The sequence below is a fragment of the Aulonocara sp. 'chitande type north' Nkhata Bay genome, linkage group LG1 (assembly GCF_057382095.1).
Source record: "Aulonocara sp. 'chitande type north' Nkhata Bay isolate Kocher_YH1m ecotype deep benthic linkage group LG1, A_spYH_male_GT1.1, whole genome shotgun sequence".
NCBI classification, from domain to species: domain Eukaryota; kingdom Metazoa; phylum Chordata; class Actinopteri; order Cichliformes; family Cichlidae; genus Aulonocara; species Aulonocara sp. 'chitande type north' Nkhata Bay.
This window is the reverse complement of record NC_141344.1, coordinates 25,986,482-26,003,147: the sequence shown is the minus strand read 5'-3', so window position 1 is coordinate 26,003,147 and position 16,666 is coordinate 25,986,482. Positions and strand designations below refer to the sequence as shown.

General features: G+C 39.6%; 1 protein-coding gene across 3 annotated transcripts in view; it reads left to right on the top strand.

Moving 5' to 3' along the window:
* Positions 1-16,666, top strand: part of LOC147339185 (protein diaphanous homolog 3-like) — a 168,195-nt gene that overhangs the window by 100,437 nt on the left and 51,092 nt on the right. For all 3 annotated transcript variants that reach the window (XM_086290379.1, XM_086290362.1, XM_086290370.1), the window contains 2 exons: positions 11,499-11,594; positions 12,216-12,278. In XM_086290379.1, coding sequence (XP_086146505.1) covers positions 11,499-11,594; positions 12,216-12,278 — 159 coding nt within the window. The remainder of the gene's footprint in view (positions 1-11,498; positions 11,595-12,215; positions 12,279-16,666) is intronic.

The window sequence follows — 16,666 nt, the reverse complement described above, 5'->3', positions numbered from 1 at the left end:
CAGATCCAGTATCATTTTTGTATTTTCAAAGCGACCCAACTCATTAATTTGAATGAACCAGTTCACTGTCAACTGCTCTCAAGGAAACTGCTGGGAAGTAATTTTTGTGGACCAATATACAACGGCCATCTGCAAGGTTTCCCATCCCACACAAACAAATATGGAATCCATTACTATATAATGCCTTATAGTGTACTACTGTTTGTTGTCATTGTTTATCTTGTGGTTGCCACAGCAAAATGCAGAGCAACTGTCACCCCATAACTTCACAGCAATCTAATTTCTTGTCCTATTTAAACACATTTAATAACCCTTCAAACGTATGAATGTATTATCCAAACTTCCTTGAAGCAGGATGTCCCCATGAACACACCCTCAGTGCCTTTGTAAATATGTCTACATACACAAGTTTTTCTTATCAAAGTGCTACTAGATTAATAGTTATTTAACTAGAATTCTCCAAACATAACTCTTAAGAAGGAAATATTTGCCTTATGCCAGACAGTCTGATCCCTAACCGAATTGCTTTTTGTTGCCAGTTTTCTTTTTTCTTTTTTTTTTCTCTTTTCCCCCCCTTTTTACCTACAAGCACTCCTGGTGCCAGAAACACGTTCAACAGTTGAGACCCATTTTCAGTGCTCACACTAAAGCTGGCAGAGCCATTTAGCTTGGCAGTCCGAGCTCTGCAACAGCATCTACAGTCATTACTATGCCAAGCACTGTAGCTCTCCTGTAGACGTTAGGGTGCAAGATCAGAACCACTGTGCTCCATCCAGGCCAAACATACAGCTGTGGCTTTACTATCAGGCCACACCAAGGCCTGTCTTGGCTGAAGCATAATACAAACCACCTCATTTCTCTTTGATCTGGCCTGGGAACGCATTTGCCACAGATTTCCTGAAATTTTACAGTTTTGAGCTAATCCAGTAAACACGCACGATGAATAATTTCAACATTTGTCCTATAGATGGGTTCTCTTCTGTATACTAGACTGTTAATGCCAGCAAAAGAGGTAAAGGCAAAAAATAAAACTACTGCACATAAAACGGTGTTTGTGGGTTGTGGTACTGTTGCAAAGACCTGATATGTTAGTTGATTGATTATCAGTGGTCTGCAGGTGCAGGCTTTGAGGTGCTGCGTGTGCAGTTATTATCAAACACTTTATGTGGATAAGGTACTCCTACTGTTCGTGTGATGTTTTAGCACAAGAGAGATAGATGGCAAAATTGTTGGATGACATTGAAATTATGAAAATTACTCCCCTTGTTACACAACATGTTTGTTTGAAAGCTGCACACCAAGGTTGAGGAGAAGTGCACCATACCGTACCATGAGGCATATTACGGTCTAGATGCTTTTGTGCAAAGGCCTCGAAAGGCTTGTGATGGTAGAGGTTGGAAGAAACTCTTGCTTGTTTAGCTTGGATTAAGCAGAAACTTAATATTGTCTTGAGAAATCAGAAAGGGAAAACTTTGTGCATTTTTCAAGAAAACTGCAACTTGAATAACAATATAACTAAAATAAAAATGTGTCTAAAAAGAAGACTAGAATGCCCTGGAGTGTGAAAATTGAGAATCCAAGCCACAATTACATAGAATCTCTGCTTCTTCTTTGTACAGGGTTTAGCTACCCATTTAAAACCAAATTTGTGCTATTTGGCTTTAAATATTGTTTAGAAGAAGCCTCACTGCTTAATTAAACATTTTTCATAGTTTTACCTAAGATTTTGATGTACCTCAGATCATTATAGTCATATGGCATATTAACAGTAGATCACCAACATAGGGCTTTCAGCATCCTTTGCTGGCACTGAGCGCTTTCAATCCTTGTGTGAATTTGAAAAACTCTTGCTTGTTTAGTTTGTAAACTACTCCAACTGACAACTTGGCATCTCTTCTACTTTCCTGCCTCTCTGTGTTGGTGAGTGTTTTTACTGCAAACTTTTCAATTAAAAAAAAAAAGTAGTTCAAAAATAAGAAAATCTGAAGAATAAACTTCAGCCAATTTTTGTCAGAAAGGCTTATATAAATATGCCTAGAGCTTGAAATTTATTTAGATACGCTCAGTTTAAGATAAAGCTAAAGGCAAACTCGGTGACATAGCTAAGTCGTGATGTTTCTGGCATTGCACACACGTACGTACACACACACACACACACACACACACACACACACACACACACACACACACACACACACGCATGCATACAAGCGGTCTGTTTGGATGAAATGAATACGTGATAGAGATTTGGCGTTTTTCTACCAACCCAGGACAGGATTTGGTCTCCCTCTCTCTGTCTTTCTCACTATCTCTGACTCTCTCACTATCTCTCTCTCTCTCTCTCTCTCTGTCTCTCAGCCTATTTATTAACTAAAGAGCTTTCTCTTTGTTTGTCAGGGAGGATTGTCCTCAATGGAGATTTTCTGTGTAATCATCTGATTATCCATCAATTCCCTAAAAAGCCCCAGAGAGGCTGTGTATCCACATTATGCTGAAGGGCAAAGCAATGAGACAGGGAAGGAAAGGGGAGGGATTTTTTGGAGGAAATGATCAAAACGAATTTAATCTTCTTTACCTGTTACAGGTATCTGCATTCAGTTTGTTTTTTAGCTTTGCCTAGTTCTGTATTCCTGGAACGTGAGCTTATCCCAATTTCCTTCTGATATTCCTCCAGCTCTTCTACCTGCACTATAATAGACAGCCTGGTTTTGTCATTGGTCTGTTCTGGCACTTTGAGAGAGCAGGAGCATCAGCTTGCATGCATTTGCATAGAGCCCTATGGAGATTGAAATTCACATTGAATAGGTGTTTTTTTTCTTCCTCCTCTGGCTGTGCCTAGCTTGTGTATGACAAATCTGTTGCATTAACTCCCAGGGTAGGCCGGGAGCAGGAATGTTTGTGGAGCGACAAATTACACATCAGAGCTTTATTTAACATTCCCTACATGGCTACAAGCAATGAACTATTAAGATGTCAAATAGAAGAACTGCTACAGATGCAACCCTGCATGCAAAGATACTAAAAGTATAGGAAGGGCATAAGAAAGGGAAAGAATAAAAATCTGTTTGAGAAGCAGGAAGCTAGTATGAGAGTCTGCTTTCTCGTGAGATATTTATTCTGCCAGTCGTACAGTTCCTTATAGTTCAGCTTTTAAATTTGAGATTGCCTTGTCATTAAGTATGTGGTGATAGATGATAATTGCTGGAATTTACAGTGATATACAACAGTATGACAATCTTTTTTTTTTTTTTTTTCTCCATTGAGTATTCAGTTAGTATTAGTATTCATTATGTATTAAATTAACGGTACCATTGAAAGAATATTAATTTTCCCCACTATAGTTTGCTGCCACATCCCTTTCATATAATTGACACACTGACACACATCCTTCCCTCCTTGCACACTGTGAAATTAATGTGTGCAAGACGGGAGCTCATTGGTCCATTGCTATATAAAAGAAAAGGTTATTGTAGTCGGGCATTTGTAGAGATGTAGGTGTTGTGCCTCTACCCTGTGTGTGTGTGTGTGTGTGTGTGTGTGTGTGTGTGTGTGTGTGTGTGTGTCAAAAATAGACTCTGCACCCACACCAGACACACAGTATAACAGTTAGGTGTGAGAAAAATTACCTTACGAGTTGATGACACTTGTTACCAAGTACAGTGAGAGCTTCCCAGTAAGTCATCCAAGACAAACCAGTAGTGGACATAATGCAGTCCGTTGAGACCCCACGGTACAATATAATCACAATACTTAACTCAAGAGACAACATGAATGGTTTTAAATATTTTTGCAATGTGCTGAGTATTGGAAACAATATATATAGCAATTTCTTTATTTTGACCTTTTTTTCCACCTGCGTTTTATATCCCCAAAGGCACAATTTTTCAGTGTCCGTTTCATTTCGTACAATACAGTAATCAGTCTCCTCTTCACACTTAAGCCATTTTTGTTGCAGCAAAATTGCTCCTGGATTGCTGGATTGTCAAATAGACATACTGACCAACATTGTCATTTAAACCAAGAGTGTTGCATGTGTCATGAAAAACTGCTCTGCAGTCCAGTCTAGTTTAACTAAATGCAAATGCATGGACTTCTGTACTGTTATTTTAAGCACGAGATAACCGTCAACAGTTCTTTGTGAGATAATGAGCCACACATCATAAGTGTAATTTTCAATTCAATTTTATTTATACAGCACCAAATCACAGCAACAGTTGTCTCAAGGCGTTTCATATTGTAAAGTAGACCCTACAATAATACACACAGAGGAAAACCCAACAATCATATGACCCCCTAGGAGCAAGCGTTTTGGCAAGAGTGGGAAGGAAAAACTCCCTTTTTAACAGGAAAAACCTCCAGCAGAACCAGGCTCAGGGAGAGGTGGCCATCTGGCGTTGACCAATTGGGTGAGAGAAGGAAGACAGGACAAAAGATGCTGTGGAAGAGAGCCAGAGATTAATAACAAGTGAACCCTTCCTGCTGTACTTGACTTGAGAGCCTGGGTACGACTGTGTCCATGGGGAGGAAGGGGGGGTTGTCCACACATACACTCAGCAGCACCAACGGTGGACTGAATAGGCAATGAGTTTTATTCTTTCAGTATGAAAACATTTAGTTTGTTTTTGAATTGTATATAATAAAATATCAATATGTGGTGTCATACAAAAGCAGACATCATGAAATAAATTAAATCCAAACGAAATCATTCATATAATAATAAATGTGGGGACTGGAACTAGATTGTTAGCAGGAAATATTTTGGGTGTTGTCAGCTCTGGCATTCAGCCTCCATAGATTAGGATCTTCGTCAACTTTGTAGGTTCTTATGTTCCTCAGGTTCTACCCGGATATTTTTGCAGTGTGATGTGAAGAGAGATCTTCTGTTGTTGGTTTGTTGTTTGTTTTGTTTTTTGCATGTCTGCAAAAGTCTTTACGCTGGGCAAAATTACACAACATGAAAGTTCAGTCCTAAGGGCTTATTATATTGTAACAAGATAATTAATATTATTCAATCAAGGCATATTATCACAATTGTAACATTTGTCTTTATCTCTTTCCTTTTCCTTACCATAGTTTTCAGAATTGTAACTGCCTTGATTCATCTGACAGTCACGTTGGGTGCTATTCTGATCGGTTAATGTGTTTTTAGCAATGGTGCCATAGTAACATAGGAGCTATATGAAAACGTTGCCTTGCAATAAGCCTCCTCTTCTCCACTCAGAGTATCAAAGTGAAGTCTAAGTGGGTATTCAATGTAGAGAAAGGTAGCTGACTAGCCTTGCTGCACCATTTGTCTTCTAAGTGTTCAAGGGAACACCGTGGTGGGCCTGCATTCATTGTACTCAGGCATGCCATTTTCTCTCCTTAGCTTTTCTATCCCAGCCCAATTGACCCTATTTTGTTCCTTGCTCCGGCCCACCTCAGCTACACACTGCTACGACTGGGTCATCGTCCTGATGATAAGTGCTACATCCTGTTGAGTGAAGTGGCGGGAGACATTAGTCTGGGTCTGAATAAAGGGTAGACACTGACACAAGGACAGATTACTTGTCCAGACAATGGAAAACGCCAGTTTGAACAGGCTCTGATTAAATAAGATAAGATAAGATAAGATAGAACTTTATTAATCCCTCGGGTGGGTTCCTCTGGGAAATTCGACTTCCAAAAAAAGCACAGCAACGACCGAAGTTACAGTTACAGAACTGTTATATATATATACACACACACACACACACACACACACACACACACACACACACAAATAGATGGTGATTGAAGTTTCACTTCAGACAGGAGGATAACTATTGCTTTTTCCCAGAGGTAGAGGTTCAGTTTAGACTTTATTCTGCTTCCAGAGTCTATTCTTTTGTTTTCTGGGAGAGTAAACCATGTTTGGCTTTTATCTTCTTGTTCATTTGACCTTTTCAATTGTATTTCTACATTTGCACTTTACTTTCACATACGTAACATAAATAAAAAAAAACGTTCACATATTTTTTTTCTATCTTCCCAACAAAGCACAGTAGTAAGCTTGACACATTTTATTAGCGCTCATTTGCAACTTACTGATATCTTTCAGCACAAAAACACAGGACTTCAAGCTTATTATTAAGTTTCACTGATGAAATTGTGAGCTTGTAGCATTTACTATTATTAAGCTTTTAAACAGATATAAAGAAAGCCTAGACTAGTTCTCAGAAGTGTCTGCATTGATAGAGGTTTCTGTGTACTTTGCACACCTGTCCTGAAAGCCCTGATCCCCAGAATAGAAAGAGGGAGGCAAATTGTGCACATCAGAGCCGGGATGCGACTCAGTCATTGTCCTATCCCTTTCAGCAATCTTAGTTCTCCTGCCACTTCCTCCTCAACACCACCTTTAAGATCTGAATGACTCTTTCAAACCCATTTCACAGCTGGGAGCTTGACTAATATTCTGCTGCCATGTGTTTCCCCTCCATTACAAATCATGTGACATGTCTGTGATTGCTCTCTCTCCAAGTTTGTGAGCACGTGGGTGTAAGTATATAAATATATGTTATGATTTTCAGTGTTGGGATGTCTGAAAGAACCTCTTGTCTACATTGTATAAAGCAGTTTTCTGTCTCGGCCTTTTTGAGTTGCATCTGATTGATGTGTAAAATTGGACTGTTTTTGCTCCCATATATTCCTGAGGCGGGAGATCTGAGTGGGTTTCGTTTTTCCTCGCCTCCCGAGGCACACAAAGCGTTTCATGTTCTTGTGGGTTGGAGTCAAACGGAGTACTACACATGAAGGCGAACACTGCAGGTTGCGATAGATTGATCTTCTCCTTTTTGCTTGTTTTCTGTCTTGTGTGTATTTTTTCTCTCTCGTGCGTCTGTGTGTGTTGTAGCGAGCGCAAAGCTTGCTGTCTGTGATGAATTGCTACAGCACTGGAGACAAATTTGGACGTCGAGGGGCGTTGGTTTTGCTCAGAAACTGTAGCTGCCTCTACGCTCTGCGTAATGATGAAGAACTAGGCACATATCAGCCAGAGGAGTGCAACTGCTGTAAATGAAAAGCACAACAAACGCACACATTGGAGCAGACAGACAAGGAAGTGGACCATTATACATCTACTCTGTGCGTGTGTTTGTAGTCACAGCTTGGTGAAGGGCTTTGGTACAACCATAGCCAACTACCACTGGGATCTTCTGTCCTCAATACAAAACCCTGAGCCTATTGGCACTTTTTTTTAGTTTAGTTTTAAGTATAATAAGAAAATTTCAGTTTGTAGGCCCCAAGATGGTTACAGGTAATCTCTCGTGAAAGTGTTTCAGATGGAAAAAGAAGCACAAACCTTGTAGGCATGTTAGACGTGGTTAAACATTGAATACAGTCTCAGCAATCATTAACAGTTCTTAAATCTTTTTTCACATTCATATAAAGCAGTTTGTGTGAAAAATGACTTTCTCTAAGAGAGAAAGAAGGAAGGAGCTACAGGTTTATCAGTTCTAGTCAGTTTTAAATTTTAATTATGTATTCTGTTACAGTCTATAAAGCTGGCTAGTCTCAGAGCAGCAGAGCGGATCAATCACTGTGTGGTCGGCAGAAACACTTGCTTGCTATAGGATTTTCTTGTGCCATTTTTAAAAAAAAAAGAAGTATTATTTTGTATATCCTTTGAGACACCCTCAACTCACTAAAGGTCAGTATATTGGAGCTTGCAGATCAGTTCTTGTTCTTCACTAAAGTTAGTTGACTCTCAAATGGTATCTCAAAATTCCTTTTTCCTAGGCTACAGTTTTAAGCATAACCAAGATGTTTCTTGCAGATATTCTTTCTACTTAATACTGCAATCCAAAATAACCGTGGGGAGAGTTAATCAATGTGATCAATGCAGAAGGTGGTTGATAAGACATACTGTTGATTGACTGACTATAATAATGAATACAAAAATAGAAAAAAGATTTGTAACTCTATATGGAATTCAAAACTGGTGTCTGACATTTCAATAGCAAATGTTAGACCAGGGATCGGCAACCTGCAGCTCTTGAGTCCTTATAGTGCAGCACTGCATGGTTTGGGAAAATAAATTAGAAGTATTTAGCTGAAATGTAATTTATTTATGTTAGTTCTTTTTTAACTTGTAGTTCTAAATTGGAAGATTATTGTGATATTGACATATAAAAATACAATTATATTCTATTATTTTTTTCATCGCTCAAAATAAGCGTCACACTCGCGGAAGCCGGTTTACCCGCCGAAACGGCGTGCATTTATCGAGACTTTCAACCCCAGGTAGGCCAATTATGGATCTTCGGATCCACATTATGTCAGCAGCTGTTCTCCACCGTGGACTATGTTAAAAACAAAGACCGCTCACGCCTCACAGACGACAGCTTACAGTCCTGCGTAAGATGAAGTGACTTCGTACAGACGCTGTGCGCAGAGGTTCAAGAGCAGAGGTCCCATTGTAAACATACCATAGCAGACCCGACGATGTTTGCATGAACATGCTTTTCAGCACCTCTTTAAAGGCCACTTTTCACACACGGTTGCTGTACGCTTACAGCCGGCTGTAGCTTTTCAGCTCACAGCACGACACACACCAACACAACAACACAGATAGCACAGAGGTTAAGGCGGCGAGGCGTGATTGTGGGTGCCGCTCAGGTGCGTTCGCCTCCCCTGCAGCGGCGCTGCAGACCACGCCCCGCCACACACATTAACCAGGTAAAATACATATTTAGGCAGAATTTTGCAAATATCTATTTTTCTTTTTTTCTTTTTTTAGCAGCATAGTACTGTTTTTCCAATTATTATTTTTAAAAGTCAGATCAAGGCTTCAAAAGCCCAAAGGCGATATAAGGGTGGCAGCTCACAACAGTTTTTGTTTGCTACATGGATCATTTTAGTTCAGCTGGGTGTCTTTCCTTTTGTTATATTTCTTTAAGAGTTCAAAATGTGTTAATTACATAAATAAAATGTAATTTTCTCTGTAGCACTTCATGAATTTCACAAGCAACACACCTTAGTTGTTCACACAAAGCATAAAGGTAAAAAAACAATGGGATTACTGTACCCATATGTGCTTTAATATGAATATTAAATATTTCATATCATCGTAGAATGCCAGGACCTTTGGACCAATAAAGGTCCAAGTAGAGTTGCAGAGTCCCAGTTGCAGTCATAGAATTTGATTTGATTTTCTTTTTCCTCTGGTGTGTGTTATTTTTCCACGGGGAATCAGGCGAAATGAAGGAGTGAGAAAAATACACAGAACCTTAATCAAAGCAAAGTCCTCCTACCTTTCACTAAATCAGTGGTGGGACTCAGTAGTCACACCTTGGCTGATGGTACATCTTGGCCAAGCTATGAAGTAGCTTATGAAAAAAAGCTGTACCAACTTTTCTAGGGCATTGCACTCTGATTAAGTTGACTTGTACTTGCCTAAGTAAAGCAACAGTTAAACAGTGCTTATTTTCATTTGAAATGTAAAAATATTTTTAAAAAAATGTCATATGATTGTCAAAGTTATGCAACCCTGTGGTCAGTGAACTTCACTGAATAGGCCAGCGTTATTGTTTGCATGTCACAATAGAATTAAGAAAAGCAATTAAAAAGCTTTTTGTAACCTGACTTGCTATGTTGCATTTTATAAATATGATGCAATATGGTGTTTGTTAAGTACATCCAGTAAGTTAATATTTAAGTTAACCTTTGGTTAGTGCTTAACTTAGACAGAGAAACAGCTGATGGATAAACAGTGCCACTCAGTAATTAATTATTAAAAAATGACTTGGATATAGAAAACCACATACTTCATGTCTGATTGTACGTAGAGGAAAATAACGTGACCTGAACTAAGGGAGAAAAGCTTTTCATATTTGCAAGGAAGCTTGACAAAACAATTAAAATTTTATAGGCAACACACACCACAGCATTTAAAAGAAAACACCCCCACACACATTAGCATGACAAACACAGTGTATTTTGTCCCTTTACATGCCCATATAGTATACCTGGCTGTTGGCTGTTTTTCTTTCTATTTTCAACGCATATTACTGGTCAGGTCTATCATTTCCCTCAGGTGTCAGGGCCAGGTTTTCAGTTCCACCAACCAAAAACACCATGATTTAAATGTCAAAGTATTTCCCTTTCAACACATTATCAGCATTCTGGTAGTTTCTCTGCTACTACAAAGCAAGGATTCGATCTTTTAAGTCAAAAAAAAAATTAAATACTCTGAAACACGATGTTCACAACTTTGATGTATTTCAGTTTCATAACATTCTGTTCATTCCCTTATACTCTTGAACCACTTCTTATTTCTTTTATTTTGCTAGTGATTTACTGAATCTCCAGACATTAATGGAGCAGTATATAAGGCAAAACAGAACTTGTACTCTCTTAGGCAGCTTTCTTGTCATCTCTTTAAGTAGCCTTCAGGTATAGTTCTCCGGGCTTCTTGAAGAACATTCAAAACTCTTCTTTGGGTGTTGGCTGCCTTTTGTTCTGTTCTCTGATGATCCCACGCTGCTTACATTGGCAGTGTGCTTGGGATCATTGTCGTGTTAACAAATTGAGCTGTTGCCAATCAGGTGTTGGTATTGAATCGTGGATCATAGCTGATGGTACTTTTCTCCTATTTGTGATTAATTAATTTTGACAAGGTTCCTAACACTATTGGTTTAACTCCATGCCCAAACCATGACAGAGCCTCCATAACCTGGCTACAGACACTCAGTGTTTTTCCTGTCTCCTGACTTTCTGAGTACATATTGATGACGATTTGATACAAATATTTTACTTTGTGCAGACCAATTCTTGTGTAATTTGGCATTCCTCAACGTTTTCATCCAGTTTCCCTTAAAAATGGCGTATTATCAGCCAACAGTTCACTGAAACTGTTGATGAACAGTAGATGCATCAACTAAAGGGCACAAAGATGGGAACAAATGATGTGTCTTAGTGACAGGCTGCTAGTAACAAAGTGCCTAAAGATACAGTTTAATGCATGTAGACACAACACTGGTTCATCCTTTTTGGTACCTTTTTTGTGCTTGAATGATTCATAGATCAGTGTTAAGTAGTTCAATACACACACACACACACACACACACACACACACACACACACACACACACACACACACACACACAAAACATTCCTCTAAAGATGGTCAGCTACAAGGACTGGACTGATAGTGAGTGAGCCAATTCCAAAAGAAATTTTGAAATATCTTCTGAAAGGCTGAAGGCTTTTGTTTAAGACCACTTTAAAAATTACATGAAATTCTGTGGCTGTTTATAAGAACTTGCTGACTTACAGTATGCAGGACTTGGACCTAGATTCTTCATATATTGGACATATAACCTTATAGTAGGCATAATGTAATGTGTATGCACTCTAAATTGACACAGTCAGTATAGGCAAACTAAACAAAATTACACGTTATAGAATTTAGTTTCTTCCCCTCTTGCATTTCTTCTAAAATCCCCCTTTTTTTTTTCTTCTTTTTTTTTGGGCATTTTTAGAGAATGATGAGACAGGTGTGATGGATAGTTTGCTGGAAGCCCTACAGTCAGGAGCTGCATTCAGAGACCGCAGGAAGAGAGCGCCAAGACCCAGAGGTGAGTCTAATATCCCACATTTATACAGAACGACCCACACACACAGAAACCAAGTACACACACTGTCTGGCAAAACACTGATGGAATTCCAATCAGATGTTTAAATAATGACTTCTAGCTCTAACCTGTCACCTTCATGCATTTATATTTTTTCTTATTTTGTTTTTAAAAGTTGAGCAAATTGAATGCATCCTCAGGTTCTTATGTTTTAGCTTCATTTTCTCTCATTCTCAGTAAATTGCAAAATACACTGGTTTGTTGTTTGTACACATTCTTGCCAGCAGCGCAGCGCCAGAGAGTCTTCAGCTGACACAATTCCTACAACTGTTTGATGTGTGGATCTTGTTTTTTCCCCCCTCTGGGTTTCTTAATTCCAAACGAAAGATGTGAAAAATTAAATGTAAATCCAAGATGTGATTTGAACGCGTTTGGAAATGATTGGTGACTAAACATTGACACTGGCACCTTAAACTTATTAGCTGTACCTCGAAAAACATTATTTCTTGCTAATGAACTTCACTTCACAGCTGTTCATCACTGGGCCAATGCCGTCACATCATCGTTCTAATCCCACTTAGTACTGTACATGTTGGCATTATTTGTCCGCTGCCCTCCTTACAGATAACCACCACCAGACGATCAGCCCCAGCTCCTTCCGCCAGGTCCTCAGGCCTGTTAATTATGGTAAAAACACAAGATAAAAAAAACTGTTAAAGCCTAAAGCACGTTCAGCGCTATCTTTCATCTGCTCTTGGAAATCAGCCTTAAACTGCTCTTGCATGTGTTATATTGTAAATTCGTATATGTCCTGCCTTTTTGTGTGTTAAGTCACCTTGTTATTTGTTCCTTTCGCTTTTTGTGACCTTGCGTGTTCTTTCTGCAATTACGCAAGACTATTGGTAAAGCAATTTGAGTCGGTGCTATGTGTGGATGTTAAGAAAGTTAGGATTGAAATTCTCTGAAAGTAGTGTGTGGGCTGTTCTGGTGGCTCAGTTTGATAAGGCTCCTAAATTGTGTAGTAAGTGAAGCATTTTGAATGCAGTGTTTTTGTAGTAGCCGGGTTCTTTCACATTCTTTAAATCCAGGAGAGAATAACATTTTTCTTTGGAATTTATCAAGTCTGACCTATGGACTGTGTGTTTCTGAAGAGTGCTGAGGCATACAGATAAAGTGCTATGATACACGTTGGATATAAGCCACTTGTAGCCTAGATTGCTTCAGGTATTTAATATTAGAGATGGCACGATACCACTTTTTTATGTCCGATACCGATACCGATATCATAAATTTGGATATCTGCCGATACCGATATGAATCCGATATAGTGTTTTTTAATCAACAAAACTGTTTTTTAAATATCTTGCTGCATTTTGTATAAGTTCATACTCAAGTTTAAAACAACAACTACACTAAAGCTATTCTGTTATACCTGTATCCAAAAAAAATATTTCATAGTTCAGCAATACTGATCAATCTAATAAACTTAAACCTACACCATCCTCCCTATTCTGGTATTTTAAAGAGTACTTAGCATATATATTAAGCAACCTAACTAATAGGGTTCCAACTCCCAGCAACAACAAAAATAAATAAATAAAAAATAGGGAACCACCCCTCACGCTCCACCTCATGATGCTTAATCGACGTAATCAACCTTAATTTGATGCAGTGTGGAAAAAAAAATGCACAGAAATCAATTATTTTTCAAGAAATATTAAATAGATTCAACATCTTTCTTCAACAAAATTGCAGACTGCACAGATGGTACCTTCACAAAGGAAAAAGTACTATAGCTTACTAGGGTATATATATATATATATATATTAGACTTAATAGTTACTATATACAGTAATGGACTTCTATTCATTTTGCATCAAATTAAAACTTTGGCTGTCAGATAATTATTTATTAAAAGCTAGACATTTTAAATGAGAATAAGAAAGAAAAGTATGTCTTTGTGCCCCCTTTTCCCTGTTAATGCCCTATCGGCCCCCCTGGCTAAACTTTGCTAGATCCACCCCTGCACAGTTACCAGCGTCAGCTACGTAGAAAAAGATCCTCGAGTAGAAAGTAATATTAAATAAATTCTAACAACAGCTTATAGAGCTTAAACGTGCTGCTGTTGTTCAGCCGCTGGTTTCCTCTTTCTGGTGCAAAGTGGGCCAAAAGCAAACAAGAGAGACGTACTCCCGACAGAAAAGCCGATCAGCTGATCGTTAAGCAGTTTCATGATTGAAGTAGCAGCAAGAAGAGGCAGTCGCTTGTTAAGCTTAATGCAGGAATGCTTTACAAACATTCAGAGATGGACTTACACACTTGCTTTACTTCTCTCGGGGATAACTTTGTCGGAGATGAAATGCCGGGTTGCTAGCGAAGCTCCAAATGCTATCCAGACCACCGACAGGTCCCGCATGCCACAGCCGCTCTATCACGTGATGCATACTGCTCCGACATGCTAACGTTCTGAGGTGAGTTACGGCGTGTTGCAAGTTTTGTGAGGTGCTTTCGTGATATTTAATGGATCGGATTACATTTTTTATTTTTCTCCGATATCCGATCCAGTAATTTAGGTCAGTATCGGACCGATACCGATACGTAATATCGGATCGGTCCATCTCTATTTAATATTCATCATCGTCATTTAGTACGTTCATATTATTGTTTTAATGTTAAGACATCTATCTGTATGATGTCCTTAGAATGGCGATTGGATTGGCTACTAATTATGCTAAATTCAGTTATCCTATATTACTCATACTTGTGAACAGATATTGTGCGTTTAGCTGTAAACAACAGCTTTCTTTTGTCAAAGGTTCTGCAATCATCACCAAAGCACTTAAAAATTTATTCTGTAACCCTATTACCTCTTATTATTTGTAATTGGAATCCCAGTCGGCCAAGTGCAGGCACACATGAATAAAATTATTCACGCTCAATCCACCCACATCATTGATGGCAATGATAAAGGGCCTGGCTCTGTTGTTCTGCTACAGCTTATCTGAAATTAGATTGGAAAGGGATGAGGGGGAGGGATATATATAGGGTGGGAGGAAAGAGACAGATGTGGCTGTAACATAAGAAATGGAGAGAAATGGCGTGAGATAGAGCCACTTGGTAAGGGCGAAAGTTAGGAATAATGTGAGAGAGAAAAATGGACTGTGTGTGTGTGTGTGTGTGTGTGTGTGTGTGTGTGTGTGTGTGTGTGTGTGTGTGAGAGAGAGAGAGAGAGAGCAAGTGAGTGAGCCAGTAACTCTAAGAGGGAACAAGCCAAAGCTTTGTACTATTAGCAGGGGATTAGAGTAAATAATAACAGTGTGAACTGTAAAGGAGCTGCTGCTCAGTGTCCATGTGGTGCAAAAGACCCCATGGGGTGTGGTGCAGGTAAGAAGTTGCTGGAAGGTTGCTGACCCAGCTGCCCCCTACTGGCAGCTTCAGACATGGCGTGTTGATTAATAATGCTCAAGGCTTTAGCCTGTCACTGCAGGCATCATACTCACTGCCAGCCTCCCAGAGCAAACACAGCTAATTACTTTTCTCTGCCCAGCCCCAGCACCAGCTCAGCCCTCTCAGTGCCCATTCATCTTAATTTCTCCCTCTCTGCCATCTGCCTCCTAAATAACACTCCTCCTCATTTCCCTACCATCCCATATCCCCGCTGTCTTCTTCTATACACTCATGGCCATGCAATGGCCCTCCCCATACATAATTGCCTGTTATTGGTATGGAGTGTCTCCACTGCTCCTGCCTCACCCCTTCTTTCCCATTTCCCTTCTCTCCTTTACTCCTACAGAGATCCAGGCCTTAATTGCCCAGAGTTTAGTCGTTGGAGTGAGTGAAACCCACAGGATGCTCTCTGTTTATTTGGGAGGTGATGAAGTTTAGTCTGCGGCACAAGCACTTAAACAGCTGCTTTCACTTTCACACCACGCTACCACCTCCTTTTCCCACTGTTTTAAATACCCTTTAATAATTGATCTCAGGGGTCTTGCTTCACTCCAGTGGAGCAGCAAAGAGAATTAAAACAGAAACATCTGCACCAGAAGATACTGTAATTAGTGGTAAAGGAGAGAGATTTGAATGGTCAATCTGAACATGCATGGTGCCATTAAGTTTTTGCACCAAGGGAGTCTCGAGTACACCACTCTGTTGTCGGTGCCAAACAAATCAGATGGCAGATTTTTAGAATGCTGCCTATCACAGTGTGATGAGACTGTGGAGTAGTTTGATAATGGTTATAGTGCTTTGTAGTCATGATGAGTTTGATTGCCACGGAATAGAAAACAGGATTAGAAGATGGTTTGCAGTCTCCTACACTGTTTGTTGCACACAAATGAATGCAGTCTCTCTCTTTTTATCCCTTTCCCCTTCGCTTTCATGCACTCTTTGATTTGAGGTTGGGCCCCAGTTTGAGTCCCTTAATTTTCCTCAGCATCCTCTGTCTCTCACATCTTGTCTCCTGGTCTACCCCTAAATTGGCTCAGCACACTTTAACATGAGCCAGCAGCTAAGGTGTTTAGCTAGGTCTGCAGTCTCCCCGAGCACACGTACACACATAGACATAAAAGTACACAGAAACACCAGCAGACTTTAGGAGATGAAGGTAAGCAGGCTTTACGATGGCTGTGGCCTGGGTTAGGATAAGGCTCTGGGGCTCTGGGGCTCCTCAACACTCTAAATTGGATTGGGCTCCACAGAATGATGGATCGATGGTGGTTAGCCACACAGGTGTAAGATACTTATTGAATCTATAAAGCAGCCATAGCTTTTTAACTGTGTCCTTCTGAAAACATCTCTCCAGGCGCTCTCTGGTCATTTCTGGCTTCTTTGCAAGATCTCATCACAGCCTTGCTGACTCCCAAGCTGGCGTGTGCATGTACATATCTAGGGAAATCACACAGCTGCATCTTTAATGGTCGTGTTTGACAGAAAGACAGAGAAAAGGAAAACACAGAGAGTGTGCAACACAGCACAAGCCAGAGGTGCATTGTGTAATGCCCTTGTCTTGGATGATCTATTATGGAAAGTGTGGGGTGGAATGGGATCTATGAAGGAGTAAATGTCTTTGTCTTTAA